The sequence below is a fragment of the Ursus americanus genome, chromosome 1 (assembly GCF_024610735.1).
Source record: "Ursus americanus isolate L20-20 chromosome 1, mUrsAme1.1.p, whole genome shotgun sequence".
In the NCBI taxonomy this organism is placed as follows: Eukaryota; Metazoa; Chordata; class Mammalia; order Carnivora; family Ursidae; genus Ursus; species Ursus americanus.
In genome coordinates this window covers 17694628-17711402 of record NC_142127.1, presented here as the reverse complement: position 1 = coordinate 17711402, position 16775 = coordinate 17694628, and the positions used below count along the sequence as shown (strand labels likewise).

At 41.9% G+C, this 16775-nt stretch overlaps 1 protein-coding gene across 4 annotated transcripts in view; it reads left to right on the top strand.

The window, feature by feature from the left end:
• ZRANB3 (zinc finger RANBP2-type containing 3) overlaps positions 1-16557 on the top strand; it is a 302647-nt gene extending 286090 nt beyond the window's left edge. For all 4 annotated transcript variants that reach the window (XM_045782977.2, XM_045782969.2, XM_087858142.1 and 1 more), the window contains 6 exons: positions 1874-1975; positions 3165-3307; positions 9259-9369; positions 10387-10789; positions 13769-13900; positions 15742-16557. In XM_045782977.2, the coding sequence (XP_045638933.2) occupies positions 1874-1975; positions 3165-3307; positions 9259-9369; positions 10387-10789; positions 13769-13900; positions 15742-15840 (990 nt within the window). In that variant the 3' untranslated portion in view covers positions 15841-16557. The remainder of the gene's footprint in view (positions 1-1873; positions 1976-3164; positions 3308-9258; positions 9370-10386; positions 10790-13768; positions 13901-15741) is intronic.
• Positions 16558-16775: the final 218 nt, after the last annotated feature.

Genomic DNA, 16775 nt, shown 5'->3' with positions numbered 1-16775 from the left:
AGGAGCAGTGGGAGGGGGACAAGCAGGTCCGTGCTCAGTAGGAGCTTGACGCGGGCTGGATCCCACGACCCTGAGACCACGACCTGAGCCAAAATCAGAGTCGGGTGCTTAACCAATTGAGCCCCCAGCCGCCCCTGCTTTGTTTTACATTTTTAGCAGTTTCTCTAGAGTCTTAATAGAAGACATTGGGATTCTCGTATCTGTCTGTCCCTGGGAAATGTCACTGTGCCTTTGTGAGAGGATGAGGGTGAAAAGGACAGATGTTGTTTTACTGTTGTTATGAAAACACTTCTGTCTTTGTGGATCCCCTGAAGTGGTCTTAGGGGCCCTGTGAGAATCTTTGGCCTAGGTAAACTAGGAAAAACTCGCTGAGATTATGAATACTTCTATTCGGTGTACAGTATCAAATTCCTAGTCTTCTAAGTATAATAAAATAATATTTGTAACTTCTTACGTTCATGAGCCAGGCTACTGAAAGAATGCCTTTTTCAAGGTAATTTAGGTTACAGATTTTACATTGAGCCAAGTAGAAATATAGATAGATGGTGGGCCATGTAATCATCTCCAGTGCCAACTAATAATTAGAAGGAATTGCTAGAAAATTAGGAGATGACTAAGATCGTGAATGCCAGAAGCCCCACGCTGCTTCTGTCGTGGGACCACAGCCAAGAGAAAGACACCGGGAATGAAGCTAGGCAGTGAATGATGCTTCTCTGTAAGGCCAGGACCTGCATCCACCATATGGAACCTCTGGGTGTGGAGGGAGCACCGAGGCCTCCTCAGCTCAGGTAGAGGCAGGTCTCAGTGCCTAAGGCACCCTCATCTCCAGTGTGGGGAGAGCTCCAGGTCGCGGTTCTCAGACCGCCACGTGAGAATAACAGAACTGGTCCCCAGAGGGGACTGAAAATCAAGAAACCAAAAGGCAGACACCAGGCAGAGTACAGAAGCCCGTCTTTATTCTGTACAGTGAAAGCTCGGCATCCTGGATCATCTGATCCATGTTTTTACCCCATTGGGTGGAGATAGGAGAGAAGCTGCAGTCTCTGCAAACTCACGCCCTCGCTGACCCATCTTCTAGTTCCAGCACCCAGCCTGCGTTGCGTGGGCCACCTCACCTTCTTGACACCTCTCTTAATAGTCTCAAGTCCATTTTTATGAATGATCTAAATACTTGCATATCTTTTTACCACTAAATGTTATTCAATTAATCTTCTAAACATGAGACACTAGGCAGGGGGCATATGAACAGGTCTTTTCACAGCTGTAAGGTGAGCTGAGGTGAATCTGAAGGCAGGAATTTGGATGAAAACCCCTTAAAAGGAAGATCAGTACCAGCTGTTGGGCATCCTGTGTTGGAGTAACAGTACCTAAAGAGCTATTCATTTTAGCCGGAATCCCAAGTCCAATTCAGAGTTTAGAATAACCATTACGTGTCTAAACTTTGAATCAATATGTTAAGTACTTTTTGTGTGTTTTTTCCAAAGTGTGTGTGGAAGCCATAACTTTCTTTTCCGCTGAGAGAATTTTATATGGGTTCAGCTTTTGTTGATACAATACCTTTTCATATGCAGAGGTTTTTCTTCCCCTTTATAAAAGAAATCCTCTTATTTAAACCTCGTGTTTAACTGACTACAGCCCTCCACGTGGTATTTTTACCCTGAAGAGAGAAAGCAGTGGAGGCATTCAGAGGGCCTGTCCACCCGGCATCCATGCAGGGCAGCTGCGTGGGTGGAATCTTGTTGGAATGTGTCACCTCCATTTATCTTTTAGGGGACTGGGAATATTGTGCCATGATATAATTCTTTACTTTTAAAATAATTAGTAGTGCCTACAGACCAGATGGATTAATAACGCCTCCCTAATCTATAATCAGGATGGAAATCAGATGAACTGTAACTTCATTCCTCTGGATATAAAATTAGACCTTTGGGAAGACTTACCAGCAAGCTTTCAGCTGAAACAGAATCGCTCCCTGGTAAGACTAGTCCTGTGCATTTGTTTTAAGTTAAAATCTGTTGAATAATTTCAGACCATTTTGAGTTTAATAAAAGCAAAGCTGCCTGATGGCCTGGTGCAGAGTCAAATCACTGGTCGTGTTTTCATCAGTCCAGGCACTGCCTACAGTTTACCTTGGTGCTGAGAATAAACGTGAGATCTGTTTCCTTGGTGAGTGATCACACCTAGGTTTGCTGTTTCTGTGGATAAAATTATCCTCACATCGTTTAATTTCTCCTTCACGGGATTAGCAACTGTAATATTTGTATCTGACAGAATCTCATTTTATCTCTGACGGTTAAGTTCTAACAATGACAAACTCGGAGAGCAGGGACGATGCCGTGCCGGGGGACTCCGGCATCATCAGAAGCACCAGCGCACAACCGTAGGTCAAAGTACCTGCTCGGGAAGACTTAAGCCAGATCCGTGGCCAACTGATCTTCACTGCTGAGAAGGGCCGGCACGTGCGGGGCTGACAGCGCGCAGTGGACCACTTTTTACAAGAAAATAGTGATTACGTTTCTGCCCTTTGAGTGGAAAGCAAACGTTGCCCGTGGGGCAGCTGCACCTGTCTTAAAGGAAGAGGTAGCAGTGAGCTATTTTCTCTGGTATCAGTGAATCCTGATTCTCAGATACCCAGAAAATAGCCAGTACATGTATTTAATAAGTAAGGTTAATAGCGACCCTGGTAAAAATGTCCCAGATTTATTGCTGGCTGTTTTCCTGTGAGAAGTTGGGTAGTCGGGTGCAAAGCATTTCTCAGATGTTGCACTGGAACCCGCCGCCACTGTAAGACCCGCTCTCCCCAAAACCACTTTTGCCGCGGCCACTGCTGGCTTTGTGCGTCTCACAGCCGGGCCTCTTTTGGTCTTGCTGAGCACATTGTTGCCATTGGTCCCTCTGTGCGCTAAGGACATCTGCTGGGTGTCCTGAAATGTGTCTTTAGAGAGTCTTTGGGTTGAAAGAGACCTCTGCAGAACTGGCCATAGATATTTTACAGTAAAGATAGGAAGATGCATCAAACTGAAGAAAGCCTTAAATCGTGACATTCAGAAGCCTATTTGGGGATATAATAAAACAGCAGTTTTCTGATGTGATAAGGGGCTTTACTTTCAAAGGAAGATGACTGGTGAGCTGGTAACTCTTTTCATTACCTCATTTTCTGCCAGATTTTGAGATTTGTTCGGGAATGGAGTAGTCTCACTGCCATGAAGCAAAAGATCATCAGGAAAAGCGGGCAGCTCTTCTGCAGCCCAATTCTTGCTTTGGAAGAGATCGCAAAGCAGCAAACCAAACAAAATAGTACTAAAAGGTATGCGCTGTCTTTCTTTTTTATTTCGTAGGTCATTATTTGTCATGGTTATTTCCACGGGGGGAGGCGGTCTGAAACATTTCATGTAACCGCTAACAAAACCCCGATGAGTTAAGAGAAAATTATACATAAAATAGCAGCTTATGTTATAGCAACATGGTTAGATATTTTGTGAATTTGATCAGATCTGCTGGAAAAGATCAGGGTTTCTGGGTCATGGTCACCATGAGTCCCACTCATCAGGAGAGAGGCCAGAGTGACAGGCGGATGCGACCTCTGACCTGCCAAGCCCAGGACACTATTTATGGACAGGAAGACACTTCCCTGTTAGAAGAGCTGCTCCCCTGCACCCCTGGAGCATGAATCTGGGGGCCATGCAGCAGGGGGGCCAGTTCTGCTTGACACAGCAGCACCCAGAGGGTGGCAGGGAACTCGTCTCGTGCCCATGGCTGGAAGCAAAATGAAAGGAAAGGTCAAGTGTGTCCTGTCCATGTTTTACCTTAATCATTACAGGTTTCTTTCTAATCTCTATACATGTACTCTCCTTTCTTGGCTTCCTGATCATCTCAGCTGTCCCCTGCGGGACCTCAGGCCCCCTTCTCTGTAGACTTTCCTCAGCATGGAGCAGTGACGCGCAGTCTGCTGTTCTGCCCAGCTCCCGCGTGGGAGCACCCAGCTGAACAGCCACGTGGCAGAACAAGCCCCTGTGCTCTTGCCGTCTCCACACACCAGTACTGTGTCGTCATCCATGTGTGATCTCTCGCCTTGTCCACGCACACAGGTGAAAAACAGCCATCAGTGATTTGTGAGAGGGTGCAGTTGATCGTACAGCTTGTATCCCTATACAGTGAAAAGTCCTTTCAGCTGTTGCAAAGTGTGGCATATGGTATATTCATATGTGAGAATAAGGAATGATACTTGTGATACATTATTAAGAGTAAAAATAAGTATTAAAAAAAAAGGACAGAGATACAGATATATGTAATTGCTGTTATGACACAGGAAGTTCCTAGAAGGGTACCCTGGAAACTCTTACCAGAGGTTTCTCTAAGACAGTAGTTCTCCGCTAGGGGCAATTTTACCCCCCAGGGTGGCAATATTAGGAGACATTTTAGTTTGTTACAATTAGGGGATCTAACCAGGGAACATGTTGTGGCTAGAAGCCTGGGACACTGCTGAAAATCCTACGGTGAACAAGCAATTATGTTTCAGAATGTCGACAGTGCCCCTGATGAGGGGTCTTGCTATAGCCCCTATAGTAGGGGAGTTGTGGAGACGGTAGGACTTTATACTTTAGGCCTGGATTACAAAGTCCTGTGATGAAAAGCAAAGCAGGAACCATTAATGAACACATGAGATCAAGTGTAAAACCAGAAAAGGTCGAAGTAGGGGGGGGAGAAGTATGACAAATTGGAAGTGCATAACCCATCTGAAGTCATTCAAATTCAGATTAAAAATAAAATACTGTATGAATCAATTAAAGCCCTTTGACTAGTTGGACGTGTCCACAAGCTGCCAGTTTTGGACTCACCTAAACTCTTCTGTAGTACTTAGATATTTCCCACAAATGTTTATTACTTTATTTTAAAAATACATGTAAAATAAGTGTGTGTATTGATACGTATATTTACGCACACGTGCACACACACCCCTACACATACAGAGACCCAGTCGTGTGTAACAAAAAGCACGATGCCTATGCTGTTTCTCTCGATATTTCCTCCAGTCCCCTACATTTTCTCATTGTCATCACCACCGTCTTAGTTGCAGTGTTGGTCTTCTCTTTGCACAACCTTAATTTCCTTCTTAATTAAATTTACAGCCCACTCCAGCCATTTCTAGGCTCTTCATGTTGTTTCCTCCCCATCAGACATGGATGACCACTTAAAGAACCACCTGAGAAGGGTGGCCGATTGGGTGTAAAAGCCAAAGTCATGAAATCAGTACAAACCAAAGTCAGACACGCGACGTTATCTGAAAAATTTTATGGAAATGATAACATGAAAACTAAAATGTGTTAAGCAGCATAGTCAGTAGTCGGGATTTATGTTTTTCAGAGCTCGCTCTGGCAGCAATTGGGAAATGAGATCAAAAGGGAGGACTTGAAGTAAGGAACAGGCTGCATCGGCTTTCTGTTGCTGCCTTAACACATCACCACAAACTTAGCAGCTCAAAGCAACAGAAATGTATTCTCTCACAGTCTGTACGTCAGAGGGCTGAGACGGCTCTACTGCTTTCTCTTCTCTGGATTTTCTAAGGCTGAATTCAAGGCGTCGGCTGGATGGACTCTCACTGAGAGTCTGGGAAGAGTCCGTTTCCATGCTCAGTCAGGTTGTTGACAGAATTCAGTTCCTTGTGATTGTAGCACTTGGGTTTTCTTGCCGGCTGTCAGGGCGGGGGTTGCCATTAGCTTCTAGAGGCTTCTTTCTAGTTCTAGCACATGGGCTCCTAAATCTCAGGGCCGGCAATGGTGTGTCAAATCCTTCTCATGCTTGGAATTGCTCCGTTGCTTAAGGTCAGCTGTTTAGTAACCCGAATTACATCTGCAAAGTCCCTTTACAACATGACCTAGATGAGTGATTGAATACCAGGGACAGGAGTCCTAGAGAGAGAGGCTTAACATACACCTCCCATGCAAGTTAAGAGACATTAGGAGCAGTGGGAATGGAGGAAAGAGGATGAAGAGGGGTTAGGAGGTAGATCTGGAGACCTTGGTCACTGATCAGAGAGAGGAAGAGAGGGGGGAAAGGCTCCAGGGAAATGGACTTAGCAGAGCCATGAAAACAAAACGTGTGCGCCTGCAGAGGGTGTGCTTTGGGGAAGCGCACTGGTTCTTGCTGCATAGCCTCAGCACATCCCAGACGTGGCGTAGTTGGCGCTCTCTGAAGCAGGTGTGGGAAATCAGGCTGCACGACAGCACTGATTGAAGTCTCTATGAGGAGCAGGTAGACACTGGATGTCTCGCCCTCCCACTGTCCTACTGGTTTACTTTCTACTGAATGTGAACCAGGGAGGCACCAGCCTTGGAAACACCAGGCTTAGTGCAGATAAAGGGAGAGGCGTTCTATTGGAAACCAACACTCCCTGGGCCCCTTTCTTCACTTCCAGGATACTTGAAGCCACGTTTTACTTCCAAGCAGAAGATTAGGGGATTCCTCTTTGAAAAAATGGAATGGCCTTAGAATAAAGACACACAGACACTAATTTTAAGCAGTGGCTAGATCTCCAGCCAGATTATCCTGTAGTGATATCCACCAGTGCAGGGGGACCCATCCGAGCTCAGAGTTTGCTGTTAGCTTTTGAGTAGCTCCATCTTAAATATGACTGGAAGCCAAGATCACCAGCTATTGTTTCAGTTGCTGAGTTCCCATTTGTCAGAGGCAGGCCTGCTTCCCTTGGAGCCCTGTTAGGTTCAGGATGCCTGCGATTTATTTTGACCCCCAAAGCAGGTCAGCATCCTAGAGCCCAGCACTATTTTCACTCTTGTGGGCCACTTTCCAGCACACACTTCTCTTCAGGCAGAATTTGCCATCTTTTACTGCCATGCCTACCCAGGAATTACTTTAGTAGACAATGTTCTCCTTCCCTATTTTTGAACATTGGGATTTACCATAATCTTTTTGAGAGGTGGTATACTTACATCAACTTCCCAGCAAACCTCAATGGAAAATTAAATGGTGGTAACACAAGCATGTTTGAGAAGTTGCCAACCTCCCACTTTGGGGTTGATTGATCTATTTCTTGTGGTTTCCAGAATTTTGTGCTTAAATCTCTTGTAGGAAAGGTTATTTTTAGTTCTTAAATCTCTGAATAGATTTCTCAGCATCTTTTAAAGTTACTGAATTAGGTCTCTAAGCTTTTAAACATTGAATAATACCTGAGGCAAGGCTTAATATCCCCTTGACCCTCAAAGCCAGGAAGTGTTTGAGTTCATTAGAATCCACTGAAATACTTCAGTGAAGTGCCTTTGTCAAGGGAATAAAATGGTTGAAGAATTGGGGGATGAGGGGGTGTGGGAAATTTAGGAACCAAAAGGGCAAGTTAGAGAATTCTGAAGGAATTCACTGTGATTTTTTCTTTTGCTTTCAGAAAAACACACCAGTAGAAATGCAAATATTTGAAGAGAGTCACTCTTCATAGAAATGCAGATTTAAAGCTATAAGGAGATGTGTATCACCATTAGCAGAGATGTTTTTAACTGACATATCTTGTGCTAGTTTAAGTGTAAGGAAACAGGTCCTCTCCTGCATTGCTGGTGGACCCGTGTATTGGTTGGTACAAACCCAAAGGAGAGAGCAATGTGTCAAAATCTGTCCAAATTTAAAGTGCCCAAGACCTTTGACCCAGTAATTCTGCTTCCAGAAAATTTATTCTACTTGCATTTAATGTGTAGAAATATGTGTGGGGATATTATAGCATTATTTGTGATAGCAGAGACTAGAACCACCACCACCTAAATGCCATTAATCAGAAACTAAACATATTATATGGTTTATTAAAATAATGCAATAACATGCCATCATTAAAAACTAGGGCAACCCATGTGTACTAATCTGGAAAGATCTCTGAGATGTATGTGTAGGTAAAAAGACCAAGGTGGAGATTAGTGTGTATACTGTGCTACCATTGGTTTTTAAAAGTAAAAAGTATAATGAGGAGTGACTGCTAATGAGTACAGGTTTCCTTTTGGGGTAATGAAAATGTTCTGGAATTAGTGGTGATGGTTGGACACCCTTGTGAATGAGATAGAATGCACTGGAATGTAAACTTTAAAATGGTAAATTTTATAGCATATGAGTTATAGGTCAACAAAAAGAGAGAAAATAAAAGGTATAGCCGATATACAGAAAAAAATTCTAAGAGGATGTATTAAAAACTGGTCATAGAGAGCTTTGGAGGAGGGAATGGGAAGGGATGGTAACCTTGCTCTTCACCATAAACACCATTGCATGCCTTTTGAGTTTTGAAATATGTACGTGTATCAGCTAGTCAAAAAATTAATCGTTTATAGAAAGAAGCAAATATGTTAATTATTAAATCTACTTTAAAAGAAAAGCAAATTTCTAAGATCTTACCTATAATTACACAATTCCATCGTGATTTAACTTTAATTTTATTGTCAAGATACCAAATTAAGAAGTACTCGGAAATATGAAGAATTCATGTTTAAACTAATTAAAAAGGAGAAAAACTACAAGTGTAAACTATCAGAGAAAGTGGGCCATGCTAATTAGAAGGAATTAATCGGGTAATTGCATTTTACCTACTTAAATTCCCCCGTCACCTTTAATTGGAATAACTTTCCTCTTTACCTTCAGTCCCTAAACCATTGTGTGGTATCGATAGTGTTGTGTAATAAGGTTCTGAATCCCACATCAAGAGTGGCTTTATTTCAGTGGAAGATTCCATAAAGCCTGTATGGCTGATAATAATGGAAATAGCCTTAAGATTATAGAAGATGTGATGGAACCTGGCTAACTAGAAAGAGCCTCACTTCACCCGAGCATGCTGACATATTGTTATAACTGATCATGGTGATTGGAGGAACCTTGAAGAAAAGGCCAAGAGGGAGGTAAACATGCAGCGAGATTCTCTGCACAGCGTGGCAAGCTGTTTACTCTGGCTGTCAGTTGTGCAAGGACTTGGTCATTTCTTATTCCTGCACCCACTCTTCTTGTCCCCTAAGTGAAAACTGGTCCAGAGGCTATTGAATGACTCTTCAATGTCTTAGAAAAATAAATCATGGAAAAACCACTTTGGAACAGAGATGTGCTTCCCACATGTGGAGGCCAATATAAAGGTAGGGAATATTCCCTAATGTTCGTGTTAGCACCATGAAGACTCCTGTCTTGCCTCTTCTCCTCTTGCTTTTACAAGGAGGAATCTGAGCATGAAATAGAGAAACTCTTAGAGGAGAGAGAGGAAATCTACTTAACATGTAATTGTTTTAGATACATCACCAAAGAAGATGTTGCTGTAGCCTCACTCGACAAGGTGAAGAAGGATGGGGGCCATGTCCGTCTGATCACAAAGGAGTCCGGGCCACAGGAACCTTCTACACAGTAAGGTTTCATTTATGAGGAGGACATAGTAGTACTACGTGTACTCCTTTAAATTTCTGTATTCATATTTGTAACCAGACTTTACCTTGATGTGGCCACTAACAGGTTAGAAAGAGCTTTCACAATATGGTAGCTCCTCCATCCTCCTAGCAACCCTGTGAGGCCTAGGATGTCCTCACCTTAGAAATCAGAAGGACTCTGAGACCAGGTGGAGCAGGTGACCCACCCAAAGACACTAGATGTTCCCAGTCATGAGCTCTTTCTATCAATCACAAGGAACTTTTAACACTTCTAACAGCCATGGAAAATAGGCAAGCAGGTGTGGTAATTCCGTGTTGGACCTTTCAACATAATTGAGGAATGTACCTTTTCCTTTTAACAAATTGCATGTCCTGTCATATTTCATTTCTCATTTTAATTGAGTCAAATCTGAGTTTACCTGTAGGAGGCACATACTTAGCAAGTCTTCTGTTTCAGCTCCTAAAAATACTGTTAGTACCTTGGCCCTATCACTCCATGGATGTGACTGTCTGCTGTGGGCCAGCAGGGGCTCCCAGACGTTGTCATGGAAGCCTTAGTAAATGGCCTCTCTGTCCTGCTGAGGAGTGTGGTCCAACACACACAGAGCACGGGAGCCCCAACCTGAGGTGGGGTTTCACCTTAGTCTGTCCTTTCCCGGCCTGAAGAAGCATTTTCTAACTTCTCATTTGCCAACTTCTCCAGTGTTTCAAAGTCTGTTTAACTTGAAGACACCTAAATTCCCAGGAGAGGCAGCATATTTGTATTCCAATTTCTTTGAATTTATTTAACACCCCATTCTTTCCTTTATTTGGCATGGAGCATCGAGTGCTGACTGTAACTGTTATTTCCACACTGAATCATAGAATCTGTGGGTCCTACATTTACTGTTTATCAGTAATAGAAACTTTGAATACCATTGATTATATGAAGTAGTGACTATTTAGACTAGTGTTAAGTGTTCATTAGTTACTTATTGCATGTTTTGCTCAATTCTAGAAAGTTCCTTGATGATGGAGTGTGTGTCCCATATCTAAATCCCTGCGTGGCCCCAGCTGACCTCACTGGGAAGCCTTCTGTATCCAAAGGCTATCTGCAGGCTGTGGATAGTGAAGGAAATCCACTTTGCCTTCGCTGTCAGCAACCCACCTGCCACACGAAGCAAAAGTGTAAAGTGAATGCTTGGGATTCACGGTTTTGCTCTCTGAAATGTCAGGAAGAGTTTTGGATTCGATCTAATAACAATTACCTGCGAGCCAAAGTATTTGAAATTGAACATGGTGTATGTCAGCTCTGTAATCTGAATGCACAAGAACTCTTTTTACGTCTGAGAGATGCCCCCAAAAGTCAAAGGAAGAATCTTCTGGACATTACCTGGATCTCGAAGCTCCCGTTGGAACAGGTAATTATAATCATGTGGCAGACAGAAGGCCGCATAGTACTGAGTAATGAATATTGGCTCACTCTTTTTTTAACTTTTTAATATGGCAGTTTTTGAAAACATTCATACAGGGGTGCCTGGGTGGCACAGCGGTTAAGCGTCTGCCTTCGGCTCAGGGCGTGATCCCAGCATTCTGGGATCGAGCCCCACATCAGGCTCTTCTGCTGGGAGCCTGCTTCTTCCTCTCCCACTCCCCCTGCTTGTGTTCCCTCTCTCGCTGGCTGTCTCTATCCTGTCGAATAAATAAATAAAATCTTTAAAAAAAAAAAAAGAAAGAAAGAAAACATACATACAAAAGTAGAATAATCAACCCACAGACCCATCATCCAACTTAAACAGTTATCAACATTAGCCTTCATTTTTATTTGTCCCTCATCTCAGTCCTTTTTCTCCTGGAATTATTTTAAAGCAAATTCCAGACATTTAATTTCCTTTTTTTTTTTTTTTTAAGTAATCTCTACATCTATCATCTATCGTGGCACTTGAACTCACGACCCTGAGATCGAGTCACATGCTCCGCCAACTAAGCCAGCCAGAGGCCCCTCATTTCCTCTTTAAGTACTTTAATTATGTACCTCTCACAGAGATTTCCTTCCACCTTCCTTCTTTCTATCTCTTTTTAAAATATAATCCTATACCCCAGTACCTATTATCACACCAACACAATTATGATTCCTTTATAAGTCCAGGCTTGGTTTCCCAGATTGTCTCAAAAATGTCTTTTTGCAGTTGCTTTGTTCAAATTAGGATCACAATATGACACACACTCTATATTTGTTCATTATACCTCTTATGTTCCAGTTAATCTGTAATATCACCCCATTCATTTTTTACACCATTATTGTTCAAGAAACTGTATCATTTGCCTGTAGGATTTCCTACATTATGGATTTGTCTTCCTGTATCCTCATGATATTATTTGACATGTTTCCCTGTCCCCCAATTCCAGAATAATAGTTATAAGATATAGTGGCTTAATTAGATTCTAATGATTAAATTATTTTGGGAAGAGATCTTAACAGATGATACATTCCATCAAGAAGTACCTATGGTCTGGTTGTTTACTTTTCATGACGTTAGGATTGAATGACAAGAAGCAAACAGATAACCCCCAAAATATAGTTCATTACAATGAGAAGAAAATATTTATGTTCATCCCATTGTAAAATGTAATTTTAGGAGAGCAATTTATGGAAAAAAATATTGTTCTTAGAAAACAGTTAACAGTATTCATTTTTATTTCCAAAACTCAACTGGTTTCTCATGTTGTGATCTAATCAGTTCTAAGTTTCAAACTAGACCAAACTGTTTAATTTTGTAGTGTGCTTAATTTTAAAAAAATCACTCCTGAGCCATTCTCTCCCCACTAAAATAATGGATAAATTTCTGCCAGTTGGTCAAATCAGACATTTTTATTTACCTAGTATCACCAAATTATGACAGAATTAATTAAGCATTTCCACAAAGATGAATTAGCATGACTTTCAGAGCTAGGGAAATACACTATTTCCTTCATGATACCCAGAGTTCCTGAAATATCCTTTTGTCTAATTGGTGAGGGACACACTGCACCCATCCCAGGGGTGTCAGCCAGACGGCAGTGACTGTCTGCAGCCTCAGAGCAGAGTCTTCCAGAAGACACACAATGACAGGACTCAAGGACGTAGTGAAAGCAGACTACGCAGGAACACAGAAGTTATTACACAGTATGCTACTAAAACAAAAGTGTCCCAAGGCTAGGGAGCACCATAGGGCTCATACTGGGGAGGATCAGTCGGAGAGGGAGTGATTGTTTTAAGAGTTAAACTTAGGATGCTGAAGACTGACCCCAAGTGATTGGCCAGAGAATTGCTAGGAGGAATAAAGAAGCACATCGGGATTAGTCCATCAGAGGAGAGATTGTTGAGAGCAAAAGAATTGGTTACAAAAAGCAGGCGAAATGGATTTTTTTCCTAAGAACGCGTCATTTGCTTGATGCACAAGACTGCCATTTCTCAGTGCTTCGAACAATGCCGGCCTCAGCCGGACAGCGTTTACTGCTCCAGCCTGCTGCGTCTCAGGGCTCCTCTCGGGCTGGGCACTGCTGCTCAGGTCCCTCTGCCTCCACGTGTCTGACAAAGTGCTTTAGAACTTGACACAGGTTCCCCTGGCCGGCAGCACGCAGCCGATTTTAATTTCGTCCTTGTCCAAGACCATGCAGATAAAAACAAGCTTTGCGCTCATCTTTAACATACTGAAAAAACTACAACGCTGAGCTGGCAGCTGGTTTTACTGCCTCAGGCAAATGTTAAAATACATCCTATTTTAATGTAGGTCATCACTGATAAAATATAAAGTGTATATATGTAAGCTGGCCTAAACAGTGTTGCTTTACGTGGGTAACTTTGTTCACTCTGGATACGCCAGTGATAAAAATCTGTTGTGGAAACTTCGTTCCAGTCCATGGAACCGGGGAGGTTCCCAGATGAATGGCACAGAGGTTCCAGGGGACAGCCATTTATATTTAAGTTTCACTGTTTATAATAACAAAATGAATTTAGGTCAATAATTAAAGATTATTTGACTCAGTAATATTCAGAAGGTTTATTTCTAATCTGATCTTATTCTTTTCACAGTTTTCTTTACTGACTGTCTAAACTAGCTCAAAGATGCAAAAGCAAGTAATTTTTCCCAGTCTGTCAGGAGTCTTGGTATTTTATACTTGCTTGTAATTTTTTCAAAATGGGTTAGGTAAGGGAAAAAGAACTTTTTCAGAAACGTATTTTATTGCTTTCAAATTGCTAACCTAGAGGCTTTTTCCTGTTCACAATAAAAGCTATAAAAAGCCATCGTAATGTACTTTTCGCTGTGATTGTGCTGTATAAACATGATTGCACAAGGCAGAACCAACCGTTCCCACAGCGTATGCTGAGAAGTGCTGATCTTGTGTTCTTACTGCAGCTTAATGAAATGATAAGAAACCCAGGAGAAGGGCATTTCTGGCAGGTGGACCACATCAAGCCCGTGTCCGGTGGCGGCGGACAGTGTTCCCTGGACAACCTGCAGACGCTCTGCACAGTGTGTCACAGACAGGTGAGTGAGGCTCTGCAGCCCCTTTGACTTCAGCCTGGCACAGCGGTCTGTAAACAGACCGAGTGGAGGAATCCATACCCCTCGTCTGGCTTCCGAGATGCCTTTATTCCCTTCATCACCCAAGTGTCCCCTTGAGGCTGATATAAGTTCTCAGTCCCAGACAGAAGAGAAGCTGCTTTCCTTTGAATTCATTCTAGGACAGGAAATTGTCACCACCACCTAGAAGAAAATGAATGTAACTTACAGGACGTTGAAGAGACCCAGACCATCAACCTAGAAGACTGGTGAACTGGGGCAGTGAGGTGTGTTTGCATTTGCAGCTAAGGATGTCCTGACATGTCAGAGAGTGTTAATAAGTTCTTTCTAGGACCAACTCAGTGCAACATGCAGACATTACACTCTTGGCCCAAGTGCAAAACCTGTTAACCTTGGCACCTTTTTGAGCAATTAATTACCTATTGCTTAAAACCAGAGGGAAAAATATGACAGTATTATTTACCAACTAGGATGAATTTTTAACAGACCGTCTAGCAAAAGAATCTACTGATTAAAATTTTCTCAGAAAGAAGCATACATTCAATATGCAACTTTATATCTAACTTTTTTCCAATTGTGGCACGACTGCAGCATTTTCCCATGTTCCCATGAAAAGCGTTCATGTTTAGCATCCAAAATGGCTACACATGATTCTATTGAGCATATGTCTGCTATAATTTATTTAGCCATTCCCATACTGAACAGTGAAGTGGTTGACATGTCCTGTTTACATACTGTTCTTTCCATTTTGAGATTGTTCCTTAAGATAGACCCTCAGATGTAAAATCATGGAGTCAAGTGTTTGACCATAGGAATTGATGTCCAAGCAGTTTTCCAAAGGGCTGTATTCTGCCTCTCCCCCCAACCCCGTCGGGGGACGAGAGCCCACTTAACTGAGCTCATCAGTGCTCATGTGCCGGGAGAAGAATGGCATGCCACTGTTTTGTTTACCAAAGATACTGAGGTTTTTAAAAATGCTAATCAGTGGTATTTACACTTTCAAAGACTGTCCAGATCCTTTGCCAGTGTTCATATTGTATAAGCACTCTTAGCCTTATTTTAATATTTTAGGTTCCTCAGTTTCTTCACAAATATAATTCTTACATAAATAGGATCTTGTAATATAAGTAGAGTTTTTTATTTTATTTTTAGTTTTAACCCTCTTCTCTCTCCCCACCCCTTCCACCTGGATAACTTCACACATACATGAACTTTAACTGGGAAAAAAGTCATCTGATATCTCTGCTGTGAAAATGATTAGCACATTCAAGACCTGTAAGAGAATTAAGATATAGCAAAATGAAAACCCACCCTTTTTGTAATCACTTTTTTAGATTCTCATGAGAAATTTTATTTGTGGAAATAGAAGAATCCAGTTTCGATCTACCTCACTTTGTTTTTCTGCATTGGCTTGGGAGTGGCTTCTGAGCCCACAGCATAGGAAGCCGGTAGGCCTTACACGCACGGCATTGTGAGAAATCTCAAGGCGCCTTATGCATGCCCTCACTTAGAGGAGAATCAGGGCCTCCTGTAGTCCCCGAATGAGGGATTCACAGTCTCAGTGGGGAGTAAGGCTTCCCTAAAGCACCTGGTCCTAAGTGAACGCAGGACCTCAGGGCACTTACCAGAGCTACTGGGATCCTGTGCTTGTGGCGTGATGTGCCGTCTGAGAGCAAAGCACTGGGAAGTGGACGTGGTGGTAATGTAGATTTTTCCAGACTAACGAAATACAAAAAGTTTTTGAGATTCTGAAACCAGTACTCTTTTCCTAACAGGTGTATATTTGTATATGTTTTTATTTTTAGAGAACCGCCAGACAAGCTAAGGAAAGAAGCCAGGGGAGAAGACAATCTCTAGCATCAAAGCATGGATCAGACATCACAAGATTTTTGGTGAAGAAATGAAGTATAAAAATTTTTGAATGGATGACAAATGGTTTACATGTGGAGGAACTGAACACATTTTTTTCGTGTTTCTCAGATTAAGAGTGAACATTTTTAGAGCAAAGTATCAAGAACTCAGCTTTCCCTTTCATATCATATGCTTTTAGTGTCCAAAACCTTTTGAAAGTAGTTAAGACAAACTGAGATACAATACTAAATATTTCAGTGATCTTCTTGATTTCAGGCAGTCAATTATGTTTCAGTAAGGTTTTGTTAAGCTTTCATTTCCCCCTACAGTACCTTAATCATGGTATTATGCATAGATTGTATCTGAAAAATACACTCTCAATTACTTGGAAAATGCTGTTAGGTTAGTATTGGTTCTGAACTGCTGTGTGTAAATGCAGAACCCTGGAAAACTGCAGGGGAAATTTTGGAGGCAAATCATTCAGGAATTCAGGGTCAAGTACAAGCGTCCTGGTTAGTATGCAATAGAGACTCTTGCTCACTGACTACCTCCAAAATGGGCTTTGGTACTAATTTTGAGTGTCGCCCTCTTTGTTTTATTTCTTAGCAGATTGTCTTTATTGAAAAGATCTTCTGAAAATAAGCTAATTGGACCTATGGTGTTGGCAGACAATTCAGGGTTCTAGATCAAGTGATTGTTAAAACTATTTAAAAACTGAAAACATAAAATGTAAAATGTCACTTAAACTTCATTTTTCAGTTAGTTACTTCATTTTTCAGTTAGTTAGTCAATGTTAATGCACGAAACTAGGCTCACTGTCCAAGCGCCCTTTGTCTCCTGGTTTTTAAAATCCCGGTCTTATTAAAAGTGTATTCCTGGTACCTCTTTTAAAAGGAGTGAAAATGATAAAACACTTTATACTAAAGCATGATCAGATGGAGATATAGGTTTCAGAAATACAATGGTAATACTAATGTGTCATTGACAT